This window comes from Opisthorchis viverrini, assembly GCF_000715545.1.
Source record: "Opisthorchis viverrini unplaced genomic scaffold opera_v5_14, whole genome shotgun sequence".
Taxonomy (NCBI): Eukaryota; Metazoa; Platyhelminthes; class Trematoda; order Opisthorchiida; family Opisthorchiidae; genus Opisthorchis; species Opisthorchis viverrini.
In genome coordinates this window covers 2630803-2648911 of record NW_008751670.1, presented here as the reverse complement: position 1 = coordinate 2648911, position 18109 = coordinate 2630803, and the positions used below count along the sequence as shown (strand labels likewise).

At 44.2% G+C, this 18109-nt stretch overlaps 1 protein-coding gene across 1 annotated transcript in view; it reads right to left on the bottom strand.

Moving 5' to 3' along the window:
* The window catches only part of T265_01349 (hypothetical protein), a gene marked incomplete at both ends in the record, with an annotated part of 73301 nt that overhangs the window by 15213 nt on the left and 39979 nt on the right, over positions 1–18109 (bottom strand). The window contains 9 exons of the mRNA XM_009165355.1: positions 1202–1318; positions 2958–3173; positions 3803–3982; positions 8392–8482; positions 12600–12718; positions 13049–13121; positions 14005–14163; positions 15132–15779; positions 15819–16009. Of these exons, the coding sequence (XP_009163619.1) occupies positions 1202–1318; positions 2958–3173; positions 3803–3982; positions 8392–8482; positions 12600–12718; positions 13049–13121; positions 14005–14163; positions 15132–15779; positions 15819–16009 (1794 nt within the window). The remainder of the gene's footprint in view (positions 1–1201; positions 1319–2957; positions 3174–3802; positions 3983–8391; positions 8483–12599; positions 12719–13048; positions 13122–14004; positions 14164–15131; positions 15780–15818; positions 16010–18109) is intronic.

Here is an 18109-nt window from a genome sequence, read left to right as displayed (position 1 = left end):
ATATATATACTAGACGAACTTATGGTTGTACGGCAGTGAAGCATCAGTGCCAACGCTGATGTTCCTGTCTTTGATTATGATGATTTCAGCTGGAAAGGTTATTTTGACAAGTATAAAGACTGCCATAATTGCTATGTGCTTCCTGAGCAGGTGCAGGTTGGATTCTGATGAACATATGACAGAACAGCTGATCGTTTTCGGGAGATGCACATGACTCAAGTAATTTTATTCATTTTCCTAATTTAGCATGCGTGTTGCGTGAGCTAACTAACGAGTCCATATGCTCTCCAAACGTGCTGTTTTCACATAGGGTTGCAAGCCGCTGATAGTCCACGAGACAAAACACTGCGGCTTTATTGCAACGGAGACGCGAGTTAACAACAAGGCAAGTGGGCATGTGAAGCATCAGCGCCAACACTGATGTTGCTGTCTTCCATGATGATGATGATGATGATGATGAAGTGGGCGTGAGAACTGCGAGCAACCAGCCAAAGCGTAAAATATGCCGTAAGTGAAGTTATCCCCGACCATAATCAGCTCACGAATAGTTGGTACACCTGGGTTCGAACCTCGGATTTCCTGAGTGTTCGCGGGGTCAGATACCTCGCACACCACACAGCTAGTTTGGTGGTTAGGATGTTGGATTTCTAATTCTACAGAAACCGTTGCTCAATGGTTCGAATACACAAGCAGACAGTGCTTGTGAGCCTCAGTGGGATGGAACAGCTGTCCATTAGTTTGCTTAGTATGGCTAGACTAAACTTAACGGTAAATTCCTCTCACGGTATATGAGGCGTCGAAGGTCCTTGTCCACATACAACCTGACCATAAGGAGGCCTATAGCCATGTGTTCAAAAGCGCAGAAATGGACAAGATGTTCGTATCAGGGATACAAGTGTGCAATGGCAAGACATCTTCAAACTGAGATTTTATGTTGCCTTTGAAGCCAATCTATGCTGAGGCCGAAAAACTGAAAGACAGTTTCTCCTTGTTGGGGGTTGTCAGCATCTGCGTTCCCTGCTAGAGGAATTTGAACTTGCAACCTAGTTTATTAACTCAGTACTATACAAATCGGCCACAAGTGGTTGAGCAGTAGTAAGCTTTCACTGGGAACAAACCTGACATGTCCGCACAATAGTCAATGTGTAGGTAGACAGACAAAGGCTAACTAAGAAGCTAAAGGATAGCAGAAGGGACTCACTTTACTCTCAATATGATATTGTAAAAAGTACGGAGTGAGTTCCAGCGGGACCCAACGCATTCCCAAGTGTTGCTGGAACGAGTAGCCTGGCAGTAACGTGGCCAATCGCATTTCATTCTGTTAGGAAAACAATTATTCACGACAACACTCAGAAAGCGCTAAATGAACAAGTAGATTTTGAGTACAAGGTTGGATGATAATAATAGATCAACTCCGAATATCACAGTGTACCGGGCTCCCGAGACCATAGTAGGCTAGATAAACGGCCACTACACCAACATTGTTGTGGTTGGCTTACACAGTCTATGCACCAGCGATAAAAAGATAACACGTGTTGCAGGAAACGGGATGTACAACAAACATATGAAGGGAGGACAAAATGGTCAAACAGGCTCTGGTCTTTCCTGATGTAGCAGCCGGTTGGACCTACCCTTCTGGCGACCGCATTGTATGTGTGTAATAATAATAATAATAATCGTTCAGCTGTAGCCCCCTTTCGGTGCCTAGCTGCCATGCCACATGAAGGAGGCACGAGGGTTGGGATACTGCCAGGTCGCCCAAGCCTAGACAGGGGAAGTCGAGAGACAAAGGTCGGGTTTGAACCACGGACATTGCGGTCAGAAAAATAGCGCTCTAACCACTTGGTCCATCTCGCTCCATCATTACTTGGGCTGGTATCGTCAGAAGCACCGCGTTGCTCCACAACGATAATGTCGATCCCAGTGATGATGAAATTTTCCCAAGCTGACTGTTCAGGCCGGTGAACAATCAGCGAACCACTCAAACTGCGCTATCAACATTATGCTCAACAGTAAATGCACTAATACTTGCCGAATTGTTATTCTAGAAAACTGTTCCAGGCTATGTTGATTGTTTGTGAATGAAGACCCTGTTATATCCGGTCTTGGTGCTCCCTCCGTTGTTTACCACGTCGGCAATTAAACATACACAACATTTCTAGTGCGCTCTCTATCTCTTAGGTTCGACGATAATTAAGAACCGACGGGGAATGCTCGCGTGGTTTGCCTTGGGAGGAATACTGTGCACATTATTTGTGATACACAAAAGCTCTTCCAGTCGGACAGGTGACAGATCCCGAGTGTTTCACAAGATTCAGATGGGCAGATCTTCATCTTTCACGGTAAATTCATCGCTCGAGCATGTAGCGTCAATCGTTGCACAGAAACGATGACGGATGAACAATTCATCCTGTCACATGGTCATCACACAGTGGTCTTTCAGGTCTCAGAACTAGGACACACTATCATTTCGGAGAAAAGATCGATAGTAGAAAATGCAAATGACAGATTTCACAATGAATGTGACTAGGCATACTCAAGCATACTTTGTGATCACGATCCGTATTGAACTATTATCTATTAGGAAGTGTAAAGCGTACACCAATTTAACACTCACATGGCTGTTGATGATAATCACAACAGAATTACTGATTTAATGAACAGAGACGTGTGAGAAGCATCAATCAGTTAAACAAATACTGATATAACCGATTTTGAACAGCTTTCAGGACTCCAATAAAGAATAAAGGTATGGAATTCCCCAAACAAAATAGCTTGGATCCCACATAAGTCATAATTACCTCACTACCAGTTAGCTTATCTGATCTCAAAAGTAACATTACACCAACAAATGCATCTCAAAGAGAAATCAAACAATGAACAAAGCTGCATAGTGTGTAAGTGAATGATAAACAAAAACATTACTGCGTAGATGAATACCAGTTAGTTGAACGTACGGAATAGGTGAAGTAGACAAAACCCGAGGGACAAATGTCCGTATTCAGTGGAGCGAAACTGCCCATTATCCCGTCAATCGAATGGTTGAACACACGAATATGGCCCGTATCGCTGCTAAAAAGCCAAATCGGAGTGGCACCGCAAACGAATACGCCACAATGGCCATCAATGTCCTCGAAAGGACGGAGAAGATTCTTGCGTGTCAGCATAGTGGACTGAAAGGAATGTGAGGTGAATAGTGGTTGACAGGGAACAGCTTTATTGTTGTGCATGCGAAATGGGTCAAAGGTAAACGAGAGGGTGTCGGGGAACATGCATAGGGATAATTGTTACAACGAAAGTCAAACGGTACAGGTGCCCTGGGCAATCATGTGTTGGGGAATGATCAAAACCAACTTGTTCGACCGTAGCGCAACCAAGGAGTCCATGTGACCAGGCCAAAATAAGAGTAATTGACAAGACAGCACACTTAACTCTGAGTCGTCTTAAATTCACTAACGGAGCAATCATGTTGATGAATGCAATCACTAGTATGACATCATTTGTCAACGGAACACGGCGATCCCATGACCAATGTTCATCAAAGACAGCGTTCAAATATAGACTATTTGTGGTCTGATGTTTGCGATAAGCGCTAGGAAGCGAGGTTATGGATGAACTTATGTGGCTAACAGACTTATCGAACAGCAACTCATTTCAAACAAAGAGAAGAAAGTAGTATGGAGGCCGTCATCGTGTCACTACAGAGACTGTCCAATACAAAGAAGTGATTTACAACAAAATTCTATATCTAAAGTTCAAACACAGCCCCAGCAACGCTGTGTGAAATTCCTATGTAGCTTACCTGTACGTCTGCAATTTTAGGATCTGTGCGCACCCTTCTCGGAGCAACCAGTGGACATGGGATAGGCAAACGACGCCAGCGTAGTCCCTCTTGGCTCCAGGATTCTGAAGCAAATGGATGAGCCTCGTTGTGTGATGGACAGAGAGCCTCGAAGAAGGCTATTTCTTGGCTGGTGCGCACCTACAACAAGCAAATCCCAATCGGTAATTAGCGGTCTAGCTGAAATGCTCAAAGAACATCAAAGAATTCACTAGTCTACCTGAGATCCGACAGATGAGAACGATGCTGTTCATATCGTGTTCGAAATCCAGTGAACGCGAAACAACTAATTGAAATACAGAGGCGCGGTACTGATAGATGGTATATCTGAGGCGATAGATGCGAATACACCTAATCCAGAGCAGTAGTGCTTAAATGCACCAATCTACGGTCCTCAGGCAAAAGGATTTTCAGATTCAACGAACCATAGATAGTTTGGGTTTCGACTACGCCATCAGTCATGCAGAGTACGGATGGAGCAATTCTGAGGTGAGCATTATTGCAGCTAATTCATTTTCCCCGACTACCCCAATGCCTCTCTTGGAAAAGAACTATTGCAATTGGCAAGTAGGCCACCTGACCCGTATAATATGGGAATTGACATTCAGTTTCCAAGCATAAAACATGCATTATAGGAAGTGTGAAACAACAATGAAGTGACTCGAGTTTGAGTGACAAACCCGGGTATTGGGTCTTCCACCCCAGGATAACATAACACGTGACGGATGACGCGCAGCCAGTCAGCAGCAAACGTCCTAGAACTCAAGAATGTCACGAGAGCAATGCTTATCAGGTGTCTAAATGCCGAAACACTCAGCCCTTCGGTTCATATAAAGAATCACACGCGACTCATCGCTATCCATTTCTAAATGCACAGAGGCCTAGAGAAGGTCGAGTTTGGATAAGCGGAAAACAGTAAAGTAAACGGTCCCAAAAGGGTGTTTTCAATCACTAGGTTAGTTCTCCTGAGTGGATTTCAAAAAGCCGTGATGCTGGGATCAATGCCCGATGAGTGCACCCAAGAATATTGAGGCTAGAAATTCGCTTAGGGACAATTGGTTGCTCGGTGAGCTGGGGTGAGGGTATGGGATGAATGAAATAACACATCTGGCGCTATGAATAGGAACATGTTGGTTCGAATGATGCTAAGAAGTTCGAACGGATGTTCCTGGTGTAGATATCACATGAATCAGAGCATTTTTAAGAGCCACTTAAAACCTATTGCAAGTCATATATGAATGAAGTGAATCCGTTTCAAAGAAAAAAAAAGGTTTCCCATATTTTAATCAGGAATCTGTTTTCACCATCAGTCGCAGTTATTCTTATCAGTATTTCGCATGTTTGACTCATCCATACTACTTTTTGTCAGATAAGTGGAATAGAAACCAGATATTCAAACCCGATGACTATGTTGAGCGGGCACCGAGACACCCATAAAAAATGAAATTGCTTTAATAGCTTCTCACTCAGCACAGGTGCTCAACGCCTTTCAATGGAATAAAGCTGAAAGGAACTTGAAAACGGACGATGAAGACACACGTTCAAACAAAGAAAGGTGAACAAAATGTTCATTACCCCCTGTGGTGTATTTTTGCGAACGGTTTTCAAACTCGGAATATGTAGTCTTGGCTTTCTCAGATGGGCTCAGCGAGGGTGTTTATCTGCCCCCTCCCCTCAACATGCACTGTAAGATTTAACCAACCACAATACAAGACACTCGAAAAGCCAATGAAGAAACCAAGATATAGATCCACTGAAGTAACCTGTGCTAATCGAGGAGCAGCTCTAGTTGCGCAGTGTGCATGAACCTAGCGATCCCCACGCGGGACTCGAGGAAATCAGTGGAGAGACCGGTTTCCTTTACGGTTTCTCTTTAATTTGTTGAATCTCCTCAATAGAAAATAGCCTGAACACGAGGAGGTTCGAGAAAAATCAGTTTATCTAAGTAGTCGCATGTTCGGAGCAAATGATACTAAGCACCGTTCAGCGGAAAAAAGTGTGAAATATCGAATGTTAATGTCCTTTCGGTGGCACGCGCGTAGTATGGAGATAACAGCTGTGAGGAGGTCGCTGAAATGTTGTGCATGTTACATTCGAGCGAATTGAGCAAGTAGCCTAAACTACTGGTTGGAAAGTGCTATTTGTAAGGATGAAGTACACAAGCCTATTCAAAACCAAATTATCACAACAGCGGTCCAAGTCATTCATTACGTGAGAATATTCGAAGTTAGTTAGTTCCGACCAAGTTGCAAAGTCAGATCCGAAGCGTTCGGAAACAGTCAATTAAACGAGTACGCATTCCGGTCAAGTGGGACCCACTTCAGAAAGGTCTCCTCGCACCAGAGGATGACTGTATCGGTCCCTATCAGTTCTCTCTCGTACAGCCCAAACCCCAACCTGATCGAACTAAGGACAACGCTAATTTCGTGTACAAACGGTGACGAAAATTCATCACGTGAAATACAACCGGGATCCAACGTGATGACAAACTTCTCCTAAAAAGGGGAGCCTCGGTTTACGCTGTTAACTGAATCCCAAGCAGAATATGGAATTTAAGTGCCATTTATAAGCAAACTTGCCGGTTTATTGACAGTCTAGCCAATGTTTACTTCTACCAGTTGTTCTTAAGCACCGAGGCGTGGGTGAGAACCCCGGTGTTGCGACCGTACACAGAACAAGAAAACAACCCACGTACAACACATCAATAAGAGTGCAGCAAATAGAAATACGAGCAAAACAATAAGTCGCTCGACAGTGGTGTGTCTGACGGCAAACCTCCAACCTATACAGAACTCAGTGCAAAAAACAATAGGAGCAACAAACAATGCCAGAATGGACTTAATAAGAAAACCATAGTCGTTCAGCTGTAACAAACTTTCGGGTGTATGCCACCCGAAAGAAACGTGTGGGTTGAGATACTGCTAGGTTACCAAGGCAAGATACCGGGGTTGGATCATGGACTTTCCGGTCAGCAAGTTCGCGCCTTAACCATTGAGCTATTTCGAGTTGGTGCCAGAAATAGGAGTGACGTTTTGGTTTACGAAGTGGATCATGAGTGGATCGAAGAGAATACGGGAAATTACTGGGAGGTTCCGTCACCTGTTGCATCCAAACTGAAAACCCCGAGTAACTGACTACCAATCAGGCGGCTTCAGAACAGTGGTGGCTAAAAGCTCACAGGTTGTTAAGAGGGAGAAATCGAAACAGTTGCTAAGGTTTTCAATGCAATGAACGAAAGCTCTTTCGTTTATTTTCATTTCAATTAGGTTGCGTGGTGAGGATCATGCATAGCACTTGAGTCCAGCACTCATCCTCACCAGAAGTGGTCTGGACGAGTCCCACATACACTAGACAGGACAGTCTGTGTACCTGATTCGGTTAACAGCTATTGTGATGCTTTTATTCAGGAAACTTCCCACCGAACAAACAGTTCACTTGAAATCATGTATCAACTCTATAGGACTTTCTGGGTGAAATCTAAAGTTCCAATTCTGCAAGCTGTGTTCACAAAAGCTCGATGAGCAGTATGTCTCAGTGGCTTTGCATTGGTAAGACACCTATATTAGTTTTATGATGACGTGCTTTGGATGCCCACCATTCTCTATCGCTTGTCAAGGACGATTACTATCGTTTTATTGCTGTGTCATTTGAGTAGAGTTCGTTAGTTTGATCAGCGAAGGACCTTGCGATAGTGCTGAAGTGTGGTGTAAATATCGACCTGAATACGTGGAATTTCTATGAAAGTACAAGGTAAAAATTCCATTTTCTGTCTAGCGTCAAGTAACAGCACAGGAAAGTAATTTCCACGACGGACTTGATGCTGTTGTATTACCCGTTAAGACATGCAAACCGACTTCTTTTTTGGAGTTAGATGTGACTGTAAATGTATCATCGACGCAACTGAGCCACACATGATGGGAGAGTAGACGAAGTTCAGTATCGAGAGGGAAGGTACTAACAACCTGCACAAAGAATTCGCACCCATTCAGATAAAAAGCACAGGGACAACAATTTTTTATCCCGTCACTTCGGGGAAAATTCACGTTAGGTTGGCCATGGTGTGTGATCCCAACAACATGTAAACAGAATAGCCTTCACAGTTCACAACATTGCTTGGGTGATCAAGACAGAATGGTTAAAAAGCGCATTGGGGACAAATTCTCAATGAGTCCTGTTGATCCTATCAGACAGCACTCCTAACATTCCCAAAAAGAATGTACATTAGTATACATGGTATATCGTGAAAAATACGTGAAAATACGACTTAAACAAGGACAAAAAACTCTCATTCTACGATCGTTCATTCAATGAAACGATACGAAGACATAGCATCGGCATAATGATTAGCATAGCTTGAGGCTACCGACGATTATGAAGACAGATGGGGGTGTGTAGAACGGAATCAAGTCCAATTACTAGGACCTTTTTCTGTCGCTTTTAACCAATTTCATATGCTGTGTGTGTAAGTGACAACTGTAGGTTTTTTGCCTACAGGACTGGTGAATGAACAGGCAATGTGTTGTTGGTGTGACGGGGATAAGCGAACTCACCAAAAGTACCGGGCGATCGCGATTTCGACCAATCGGGAAAACAGTGATTTCCAGCACGGTAGGCGGAATATTCTCCTCTTCTGCTGGTGGGCTGCAAACAACGAGTAAAAAACTTCAGTTCACCAACAAACGGCCACTAAGATCAACATGGGAGTGGGGAAGCAGTTCTATTTAGATTGCAAGTGTTTAACAGCCTGGAATGAAATTCCAAACATAAGCCGATGGTCTAACTAAACATATGTATGTAGTTTTTGTCGACGGGTTCGCATTTAAGTTTATAATGTGCTCATCTAAGGTTTGAATAGCTTAGGAATTGACACCAATTAGTACAGTATGCCCAAATAGAACCCTGGAAAAATGATGACTGTATTTGGTGAGAAACGTTGATGGAAATGGCTCATAATCGCATTCAATCCCGTGAATTCGTCTACGAACTCTTCTCCATATTTACCTCCTTCATTCTATCCTCGTTTTTGCACAGTACTCTAACCTGTGCGACAACACGAACGCATGCTACTAGTAACAGATGGGCAATTCTGTTGTTAGTCCGTCTCAATTGTGGTCCTCTCCATAAGATGACTGTGAAAACCTTATAGGGACGGTTGATACGGGTAGGATCATGTGCTATTTTCCATTAAAACATCCCAGTAAGGCATTGGACTGCATAAATGTCAGAGTGCATGCCTTCGGGAAGTCTCTTACAGGAGTAATTCTTGCACTAGAGCGAGCAAGAACGAATGCGTGCAGTAGCAGTACACGGGCAAGACTGGAGCAGAACGTCCCCATGAACGTGCCTTGTCAATATAGAGCGATGGTCTGCAAAGGAGTACAAATGCCCTAAGTGAGCACGTTCGCGGAAACTCAGCTAACAAAACACTCAACTAGAGTGCGCGTTCGAATGTCATCCAAGCGCGTGCCCTTTCGTTTACAACAGGTGATCAGGCTTCCTGTTCATCAGAGACGAGACTAACCTCTTTTGTGCAAAATTCCCCAAATCAAACCGATTTGACAAACTTCTGGCCAGCCATATGCGATCATTTGGAGCACTGTAATCTTTCAAGCTTTTCCACAAACAGAGCATGCAAACATGATAACTCTGCGTCGAACTCTAACAGCGGGACACCTATATTCTTGAGTTCGCAGATCCAGCTGTGGTAAAATCCGCAGCTACTGGACACAGTGCGGTTTGTGAGGGTACCAGATCAAGTTTCCAGGTGATGAGTTTTGATAAGTTACACTCCTTTGGTCCGCTCAGTGTATTACTAACACAATGCGCAGTTCAAGTGTTTTTTGTTCGTTTTGTGCATAACGCATGAATAACCAATATCGACTTCCGCGTCGTATCCCTGTGCACTCATCTCTAGTATCTTGTTGCAGGCTTATCAATGAACATGCAGGTCGTTCCGTTTAAGAGAGTGCTCCACGCTACATGTGCTATACAGACTGTCGTGTTTAGCACTCGTTAGTTATAAGCGAGAAACACCCACTGGAACAAAGTTCAGCCAAAAAATCATATCGTGCATCTAGTGCATCCTTTTCACTGAAAACCGTCGTGCCATCAGAATGAAGCACATCAGCTGAGTTATCGGCCCGTTACCCATGACCGGTCAAAACGTAAGGAACTTAATGGGATTTAAGAACGGAGCTCACAAATAAATCCTTGAATAGTCTTGAGTTCCGACACCGATAGACACAGTGGGCTCGACCTCAAAGAAGCATCATGCGGGACTTGAGCTTAGATACATCGCATGGCAAAAAACCTGAATGGAATGCCAGCAAATTGATGTAGAGCAAGGATATTCTTCGATTAAAGACACTTGAATATCATAGATATGTCGTTAGCGTGAAGGAAAGATGTACGCTAAGAACAACAAATTTCCACCATCGCAATTGGATATACTGGAAACTGCTCAAGACACGTAATGTGACGTTGTCAATACCTCCCGACTGTATGCCTAAAACGAGTCCATAATAGCGACATTCAATCGAGGAGACCGATGGGTCAAAAAGTACTTTGAGCGCCAGTTTGACCAGTTGCTCGAATAGCAGGTAACAGTTTGGTAAGACTGTCCTAGTGTCCTTTTCAGAAGTTCTGCTTTGCCATGTAGAGAAAACAAGCCATTCCGAAAAAAACTGCCAGATGTGTGTTGAGATCAACGACAAACCCGAGAATAGTCCACCCCATTCGACTAATATTTTATGGTACCGCAAAACAACCAGACATGGTGACGATGCTAAGTGTTACGACCGCCATTTGGACCTCATTTACGGAGCGGCTAAACTTATGAAGCTAAAAATTGGATAAAATAGTCAAGTGTAGTGCGTTGTGTAAGGAACGAATAATAATAATAATAATAATAATAATAATAATAATAATAATAACTGAATAATGAAGACAAGGCGAAACACGCTGAACAAGTGTTAAGGGTAAACACAGTACTGCAGCGATACGTGAAAATGTAGTCCGAGTGAAGATTAGTAGGGTTATTTTGGGGAATGACTCATCTACAAGCAAGGAAAACGGCATCACGACAAAATCGCCCCAAGAGTCCCAGTTAAACCGCCATCAACATATTCAACACAACTGTTACAGACATCAACATCGGGTAAGCAGCTCACCTTATACTGGCGCGAGTATATCAGCCAGTTCACAACAAAGAGGAAGCAATAGACTGGAGTTCCTTGAATAGTATAGCTAACGTGCAATCCACATCATGGATTGCTCCACCGAGTAAGTTACAGCTATCTGACAGACCGAATGAGCACACTTACCCCAATTCTACTTATGCCAGCTGGGTACACCTGAACTATCCTAATTGAACAGTCAATAACGTTCCCGATTGAGGTGGACCACATGGAGTACCATACCATGGTAAGTGGCCCCTGAATTCTTATTGGATTCGACCACGACTACTCAGGTGAAGGGATTCTTGGAAAGTGGAAGCAAACATGGAGGAAAACGTCCGACTCCACCCTAAAACACCAATCGGCATCTCCAGTTCCGGAATGTACACTATCCTTTTATAATTTCGCATACGGCACATCAAAGACCTCTGAGTAACTGGATGATGATGATGATGGAGATCACGCATCGGGTTCATTAATAGTACTGCATAAGTGTAACGAGCTGCGGAATCACCGGGAGCTCAGATGTGTGGAAAGTTCAACCAGAAAGCGTAGGATAAGTAGTTCCTGTCATTTCCTAGGGTTGTCTTCTCCCCTACGCCATCTGATCCTGAATATTCCATCATGAGAAAGCAGTTCGACAATCAGAGCTATTAATTTGAACATCAGTTAACGCTACAGAACGATTTCACCAGCTCAAGTGTTGAAACCAGGAGGTACCTAGTGCAGTAAGGAATTCAAAGACATACTGTAGGAATGGTCGACATGTAGACAGGTGCATGAGAAGCAATAAAGGATTGAAATATTGTTTATAGAGACAATGTACTACATGTACATGGAGTCAAATGGTGCGGATGCAGGTTTCGGCTTAGATCACCAGTGACACAATTCCAACCGAAAGAACGTAGCTCTCTTGAAGGAACACGAATAAGTGCAATCCTATCAGAGAGTAAAGAAAATATTATTTTGAGAAGAATACGGAGTACAAAGCCTTCAGCTAATGCCTGTTAACCTGTATCACATGATACTTATCGGAGCCCTGCGTACTGTCAAGAATACAGTTCTGAAATCCCACATCTATCGAGGAAAAATATGTTCTGGTCGGCCTCACGAAACGACATCAGAAATTTCTCGGTATGACAGTGCGTATAAGGTTGGTTAAAACTCTTAAACAGACATCAGTCCGGTGTTTATCGGGGCTCGTCAGTGAGGTGCATTTCCCAAGTTTACATCAAGTTTATTTCCTGACTAAACATCGAATTGGAGGTACCTAGATTTGAACATTTTCCTAGGAATCAAACTGCTATTAACGAGACATAGCTTAATCTTTGGTTGACGATACTCTTGTTTGAGGGGATACAGAGAAGCAAAATAGAGTTTTCAGTTTCCCATTTGGCTTGCACGACCCGTTGACGATACCCATCACATGAAGCACAGTGTAACCCAATCCAGTAACTTCCATTTAATTAGTAAGAAAAAGCTGATGTTTAATCAATTATGTTTAGCAATTGACTAAATAAGCATATGCCCTAAGTTATAAGACCATGTGTGATTCAGGGCGTTGGCAAAAAAAGATGGCTTACTTGGGAATTACTGGATTGTGACTCGAAGGTTGTCCAGCACGACAGTCAACCAGCATAGCGGGAAGGTCAGAAAAGCGATGTACTTCATACAGTAGAGTGAAGTCGGGTAGACTGTAGATCTAAAATTCAAACAGTACTGTCGTGAGATTGAAACCTGAACGACAAGAGGCTTGGAAAGGGAGTTGATCGGTCGAAGGTTAGAAAAGCCACAGGTTGTTACCAAGCGGTGAGAGCGTTGCGTCTTTTACGGCAATACAGCGATCACATGCTAAATCAAAACTCCAAAGGAACCACATTGGATGTAAGCTCCTCAAGAACCCCAGAGCTGACTACCGGATGGGGGCCATGTTGGATTACTAGGCATAATGTTACACTGGTATTGACAAAAGGGACGACAGATGCATTGTGAATGTGACTGGAAGTTCCTCTCCAGGATCGTGCCAACTCACCTCGAGAACACCGTTTGTGAAAACTATGAACGCAAAGTACCGGGATTTGTCGGCGCAGAATTCAGTGTCTGTTCTGGAAAGGTGGAGAATGGAACATTGGATTGTCGAAAGCAGAAACGAATGTGTGTTACGCCACAAAAAACTACCCATGGGAGGAGGAAAACAAAGGTGACTTGTGGATTTCATAGAAATGATGATACCAATCAGAAGCATCATAATCGGCAATATAATTCACATAGTCAGCAGCTGTTATAGGCGGTGGGTGGCTTGTACATTAGTTCAGGTGGATAGCAGTAGGTCCAACGTTGTTGGGATTCCTCAGGTTTGCATGGTCGATCTAAGGAGCTTGAGTAGTAGTTCTTATACCATTTGAATGAACTGACCTTGAAGTGGTGTACCACAGTTGAGGGCATCAGGACTTTAAACCTAAGAACCGCTTGCAGAGCTTCCTCATTCTTCTCCAATAACACTGTACAAATAGTCCGCTGAAGGATTTCTTCGTCGGTTGCAATCGACAATAAATAGACCTATCCTATGAATAGCGGGCATACTTTGAAGTCAAGTGCCTAAATATGATCCAGCAAATAAAGTAATTATCGTACACTAAAAACCCGATAGGCGTTGCACAGCATTCTCGTCATTGTCGGGAATCGCCGAGGCGCGTAAATCATGACGCTCGGCAGGGATTCAAAACTCGACCCCCTAACAGTGGCTCGCATACTTTGTTTCTCAGCTATTGGTGACTGGTCAGTGGTACAACTAACTCTCTTCTAGATAAACATGGCACCAATCCTCCTTCATTCCTACAGTGCATGTTGAGTGACCTGATTTTGAGCGTCTCCTTGAGTAACGGCTTTTCAGAAGGCTCGTGGTAAGCACGTGAGATAAGCCCACTATCTATGTATATTGTGAGTGAATAAGAGATTACTTTACACAGTGATACAATCAGGACTCACATCCAGTCGTCCACATCTATACCGGTATCCATGGCTTGAGCTGGTGGTACATCTCCGGTGGGAAACACTTCAGGCCTTTCACGTTTGCACAACTCGATCAACTGTCCGTAGAGAATGAGGTCTTCTTCGTCAGATGTTGTCAATTGTGGTAGTGGCTTACTACGGCAGAAAAGGAAAACATGCATTAAAGAAAGCAATAACTATTAGATGCTCAAATGCAATTCAGTCAAATGGTACCTCGAAAAGAAGAGGCCCACGGACATTGGGAGTTTTGAGTGGTTCGCTAGTAAGATGAGCCACACGGAAGTTTTCAGCAAAGTTTCACATTGAGCCCAACTGATTCCGCGAACTCATGATTGGTTTATATAGGAATCCCAACGAGCTTTCGGCCACACGACGTGAACTTGGATTACCTAACTACTAGGCTACACCTCTGGAACACAAAACTGCATTTTCGCAAGTAAACTATCTACTAAGCCTCCCCAGTTTACAGGGTTGAATCCTCGTTGGTCCTAATGTACGGCTTCGTTGAATAGACGGGCAGCCTATTCTGAGGACGTATTAGCTATTCAGGCGTTCATCATCATCATCATCGACAGCGTGACATCAGTGTTCAACACTGATGCTTCACTGCCGTACAACCATGACTTAAGCACATGCCTTATTGCAGAGAAAAGAGTAAGGGTGGACGGGAAAGGGACTTAGTGCTAGCTTAACACAATCATTTCGAGGTGCCTACACCTCCAGACATTCACTCAGGCAATCTGGATAGAAACTGACAACAGGAACGCCACTGACATCGGTTGGCAGCCATATCTTGTAGTGTCTCCAACCAGGCACAGTGAGGATCACGCGGTCCCCATCCTGGAAGGCGAGTAGCACCGACAGCACCCAAGCGTTTCGTGATCTCCTTCATACTCCTCCGCCAAGTCAAGGGTTGGCCACCTCTCTGTTTACGCCACTCCGAATTGGGCATGGAAAACAGCACTCTCTTCGGCAAACGATGGTTCGGCATACGTAACACATGTCCCAACCAACGCAGCTTCTGGTGCTGGACACAATCTTCAATGGAAGTACCCGTTACACAACCGAAAACACGCTTTCTAACTGCCTCGTTACGGATTCACCGACACCAACCCACACGAGCTATGGTTCTGAGACAACGATTGTCGAACACCTGAAGACGTCTCAGGTCCGCTGCTCGAATAGGCCAAGTCTCACAGCCATACAACAAAACAGCCCGTACTGTAGCTTGATACACACGTCCCTTCAGATTCAGGGATAAACCATTCTGACGCCATAGGTGTCTCAAGTTAGCAAACGCGGCCCGAGCCTTGCAGATTCGTGCATTCACCTCATCTGTCACACTGCAATCAGAACTAATACAACTTCCAAGGTACGTAAAACGCTCCACAACTTCCAGTACCTCTCCCTGGATTGTAAGGGGCGTGTTCAGTGACTGCACGTCCACAAGCATGACCTTACACTTTGTGGGTGCAAAATGCATACCAAAGGACGGGATGACTTTGGTCAGTTCATCCAAGAATACTTGCGCCTTCTCCTCCTCTTCGAACATGAGAACGATGTCGTCTGCATATTCCAGATCGACAAGGTTTTCTTCACTGGCTATTTGAACACCAGGGTTTTGGAGACCCTCCAGCGTTCGTCTCATTATTTCATCGATCACAAAGTTAAAAATGAATGGAGATAGTGGGCATCCCTGAGGGACACGGTAGGAAAGTGGTGTCTGAGTAAACACGGTTCGAGAGCGGAAACTAATAAACGAGGTTTACATCATAAGGACATGAATTTACTCGACCAATAGTGAAGGATCAGGGTCTGGGAAGAAGTTGGTCCCATTTAAACCGGGAGTGCAATTGGCCGAAGAATTGGTCGCAGGTGGTCGAATTCCGGTTTCTGGAGGGTTGGCATGTTTCGCCCATAGCCACCGGGAGAGATGCCCGGTGCGGTCGTGATACAGACAGAAACATAGCGGTGCTGATACCTGGGGAGATGGGTGAGAGGATAGCTCAGGTTACAACGGAAGCTGTGAGAGGGATGATCACTGAGAACATACAACATAGACAAAAAAACTCAGCAGAGATGATAGCCGACTTTGGAAAATGAATGCAACATTTACAACCACTAGGTGAAAGGCTACTGATAAATTTAAAAGCGGTATAAAGTCAGTAGGAGGGAGAAGTGACATAGGTTCGAAGGAAAGCAGCACAAACCTTCAGCAGAGCAATCACGGATATATTTACCATGACAATCATGCCCGTGTAAGGAACAGCACACAGAAGTATACAGCGATTCTCCTTTTGATGGATATCCACGGAATGGAACAAAATCGTCCTTTCGCGTAGCCGATTACCCTTGATGGGGCGTTAGACTTCCTAACAAAACTCGTCTATGTAACCCAGGTTGTTAATTTGTTGTTGGATCACTTCAAAACACTACCGATGTTCTCACCAAACGAACTTGACGCACATGGTGCAGATCTTTAAAATGTGAGAGGTAGAGTTCTGGTTAGGTCGATTTAACTTAGACACTAGTGCTTATATTTTCGGGCCTCTGACGGTCACGTGCAAGGAAAACTAGATTTCTAGAGAACTACCGTGTACGGCATTTTGATTTGCCAAACGGTTATCACCATATGGTAAGATAAATTTGTGACATCCCAACATTTGCCCATGTTGATCGGTTCAGTGCCAGTTGGTCAGTTATCGGGTCGTTGTGTATGGGCGAAAAGAGCTCGCCAAAAATTACGACTATTTAAGCTACAGCTGTACGCTCTGTTACGGCATCCTGACGAGAAAAATAGGCTTTTCATGACTGAATTGGAGTGGGGAAAACCAAGCGGCTGAAAGAATAAGGAAGTGTGACCAGTTAGCCTCCAAAGAGGTCAACCCAATAAGACACATGGAAGCGCATACGAAAGGGTGGATCTAGGACAATATCTACGAAAAATGAATCACATAAGATTTGGCGGAATATGCAAACTGATACGCTGGTTTCCTCTTCGACCTTCACTAAAAATTCATCGCCCGTTTTCCAGACGGGTTAGTTTTGGGGAAAAAATTCCGAGGGAAAAAACCCGAACTATCCCTAACGAGCCATTTAACCTTGCTGCCGCTAGTGGTGTATTATCCAAGCAGGTGGACCGTTTATCACTGAGCAACAATTAGGCGTTGGAAGTCACGCTGAGAAAAACGAGAGGTTATTTTTAACGGATACCGTGCTCTGTGACAGTATTTGCTCAACAAGTTCATCGAATAGGGTAGGAATTACTTCAGTCGCATATGAACCTACTCAGCTAAATTCGGATGTTGCATTTTGACTCCGGGAGCAGAACACACGCACTGAGGTTTGCCATGAGTAGCGAGTGGACAGACAATCCTCGCATGAAGGTAGAAAAGATGACCACTTTGTTGGTTAAAATTTACGTGTCAACCATCGAGTTGACTCTTGAAGCTGGCAGACCCATGTGGAGGCCATCGCTGACAAATCATAACTGCTCGCAAGTAAGGTGAGGAGAAATGGCCTGCTGGTTGCTCCTGGATATAATCACCACAACCCAACCACCAGCTGTAAACAGACGGACAGGGGTATTAAATTTCAAGCGGTTATCAGAAGTTTGGATGAAGTTATTCGGTTTCAAGCACTCCTCAGTTTGTCATCCTCTCGCACTTCGATTCAAGCAGGAGGATGAATAACAACACCAAAAACTCGAAAACCAATCGGTCAGATGCAGCACCCTTCCGGTGCCTAACTGCCATGCCATCCGAAGGAAGCACGAGGGCTGGGATAATGTCAGGTTGCCCAAGCCTAGACAGGGGAAGTCCAGAGGCAGAGGTCGGGTTCGAACCATGGACTTCCAGCCAGTAGATTGGCACTCTAACCACCTAGCCATCTTGCCACTGGGAAAACCAGTCGCGCTGCTGTTAATCATATTTCATGGACTGCTTCCCATCATACAAGTTAAACTATCCGGGTGAGGCTCCTATGTTTTATTTCCGAGCGTGGCGCACAGAGGACAGACGCATGATGGCAAGCAAACCAGTTACAGAAAAAACAAAACATGATTCTACACTCGAACTGATCG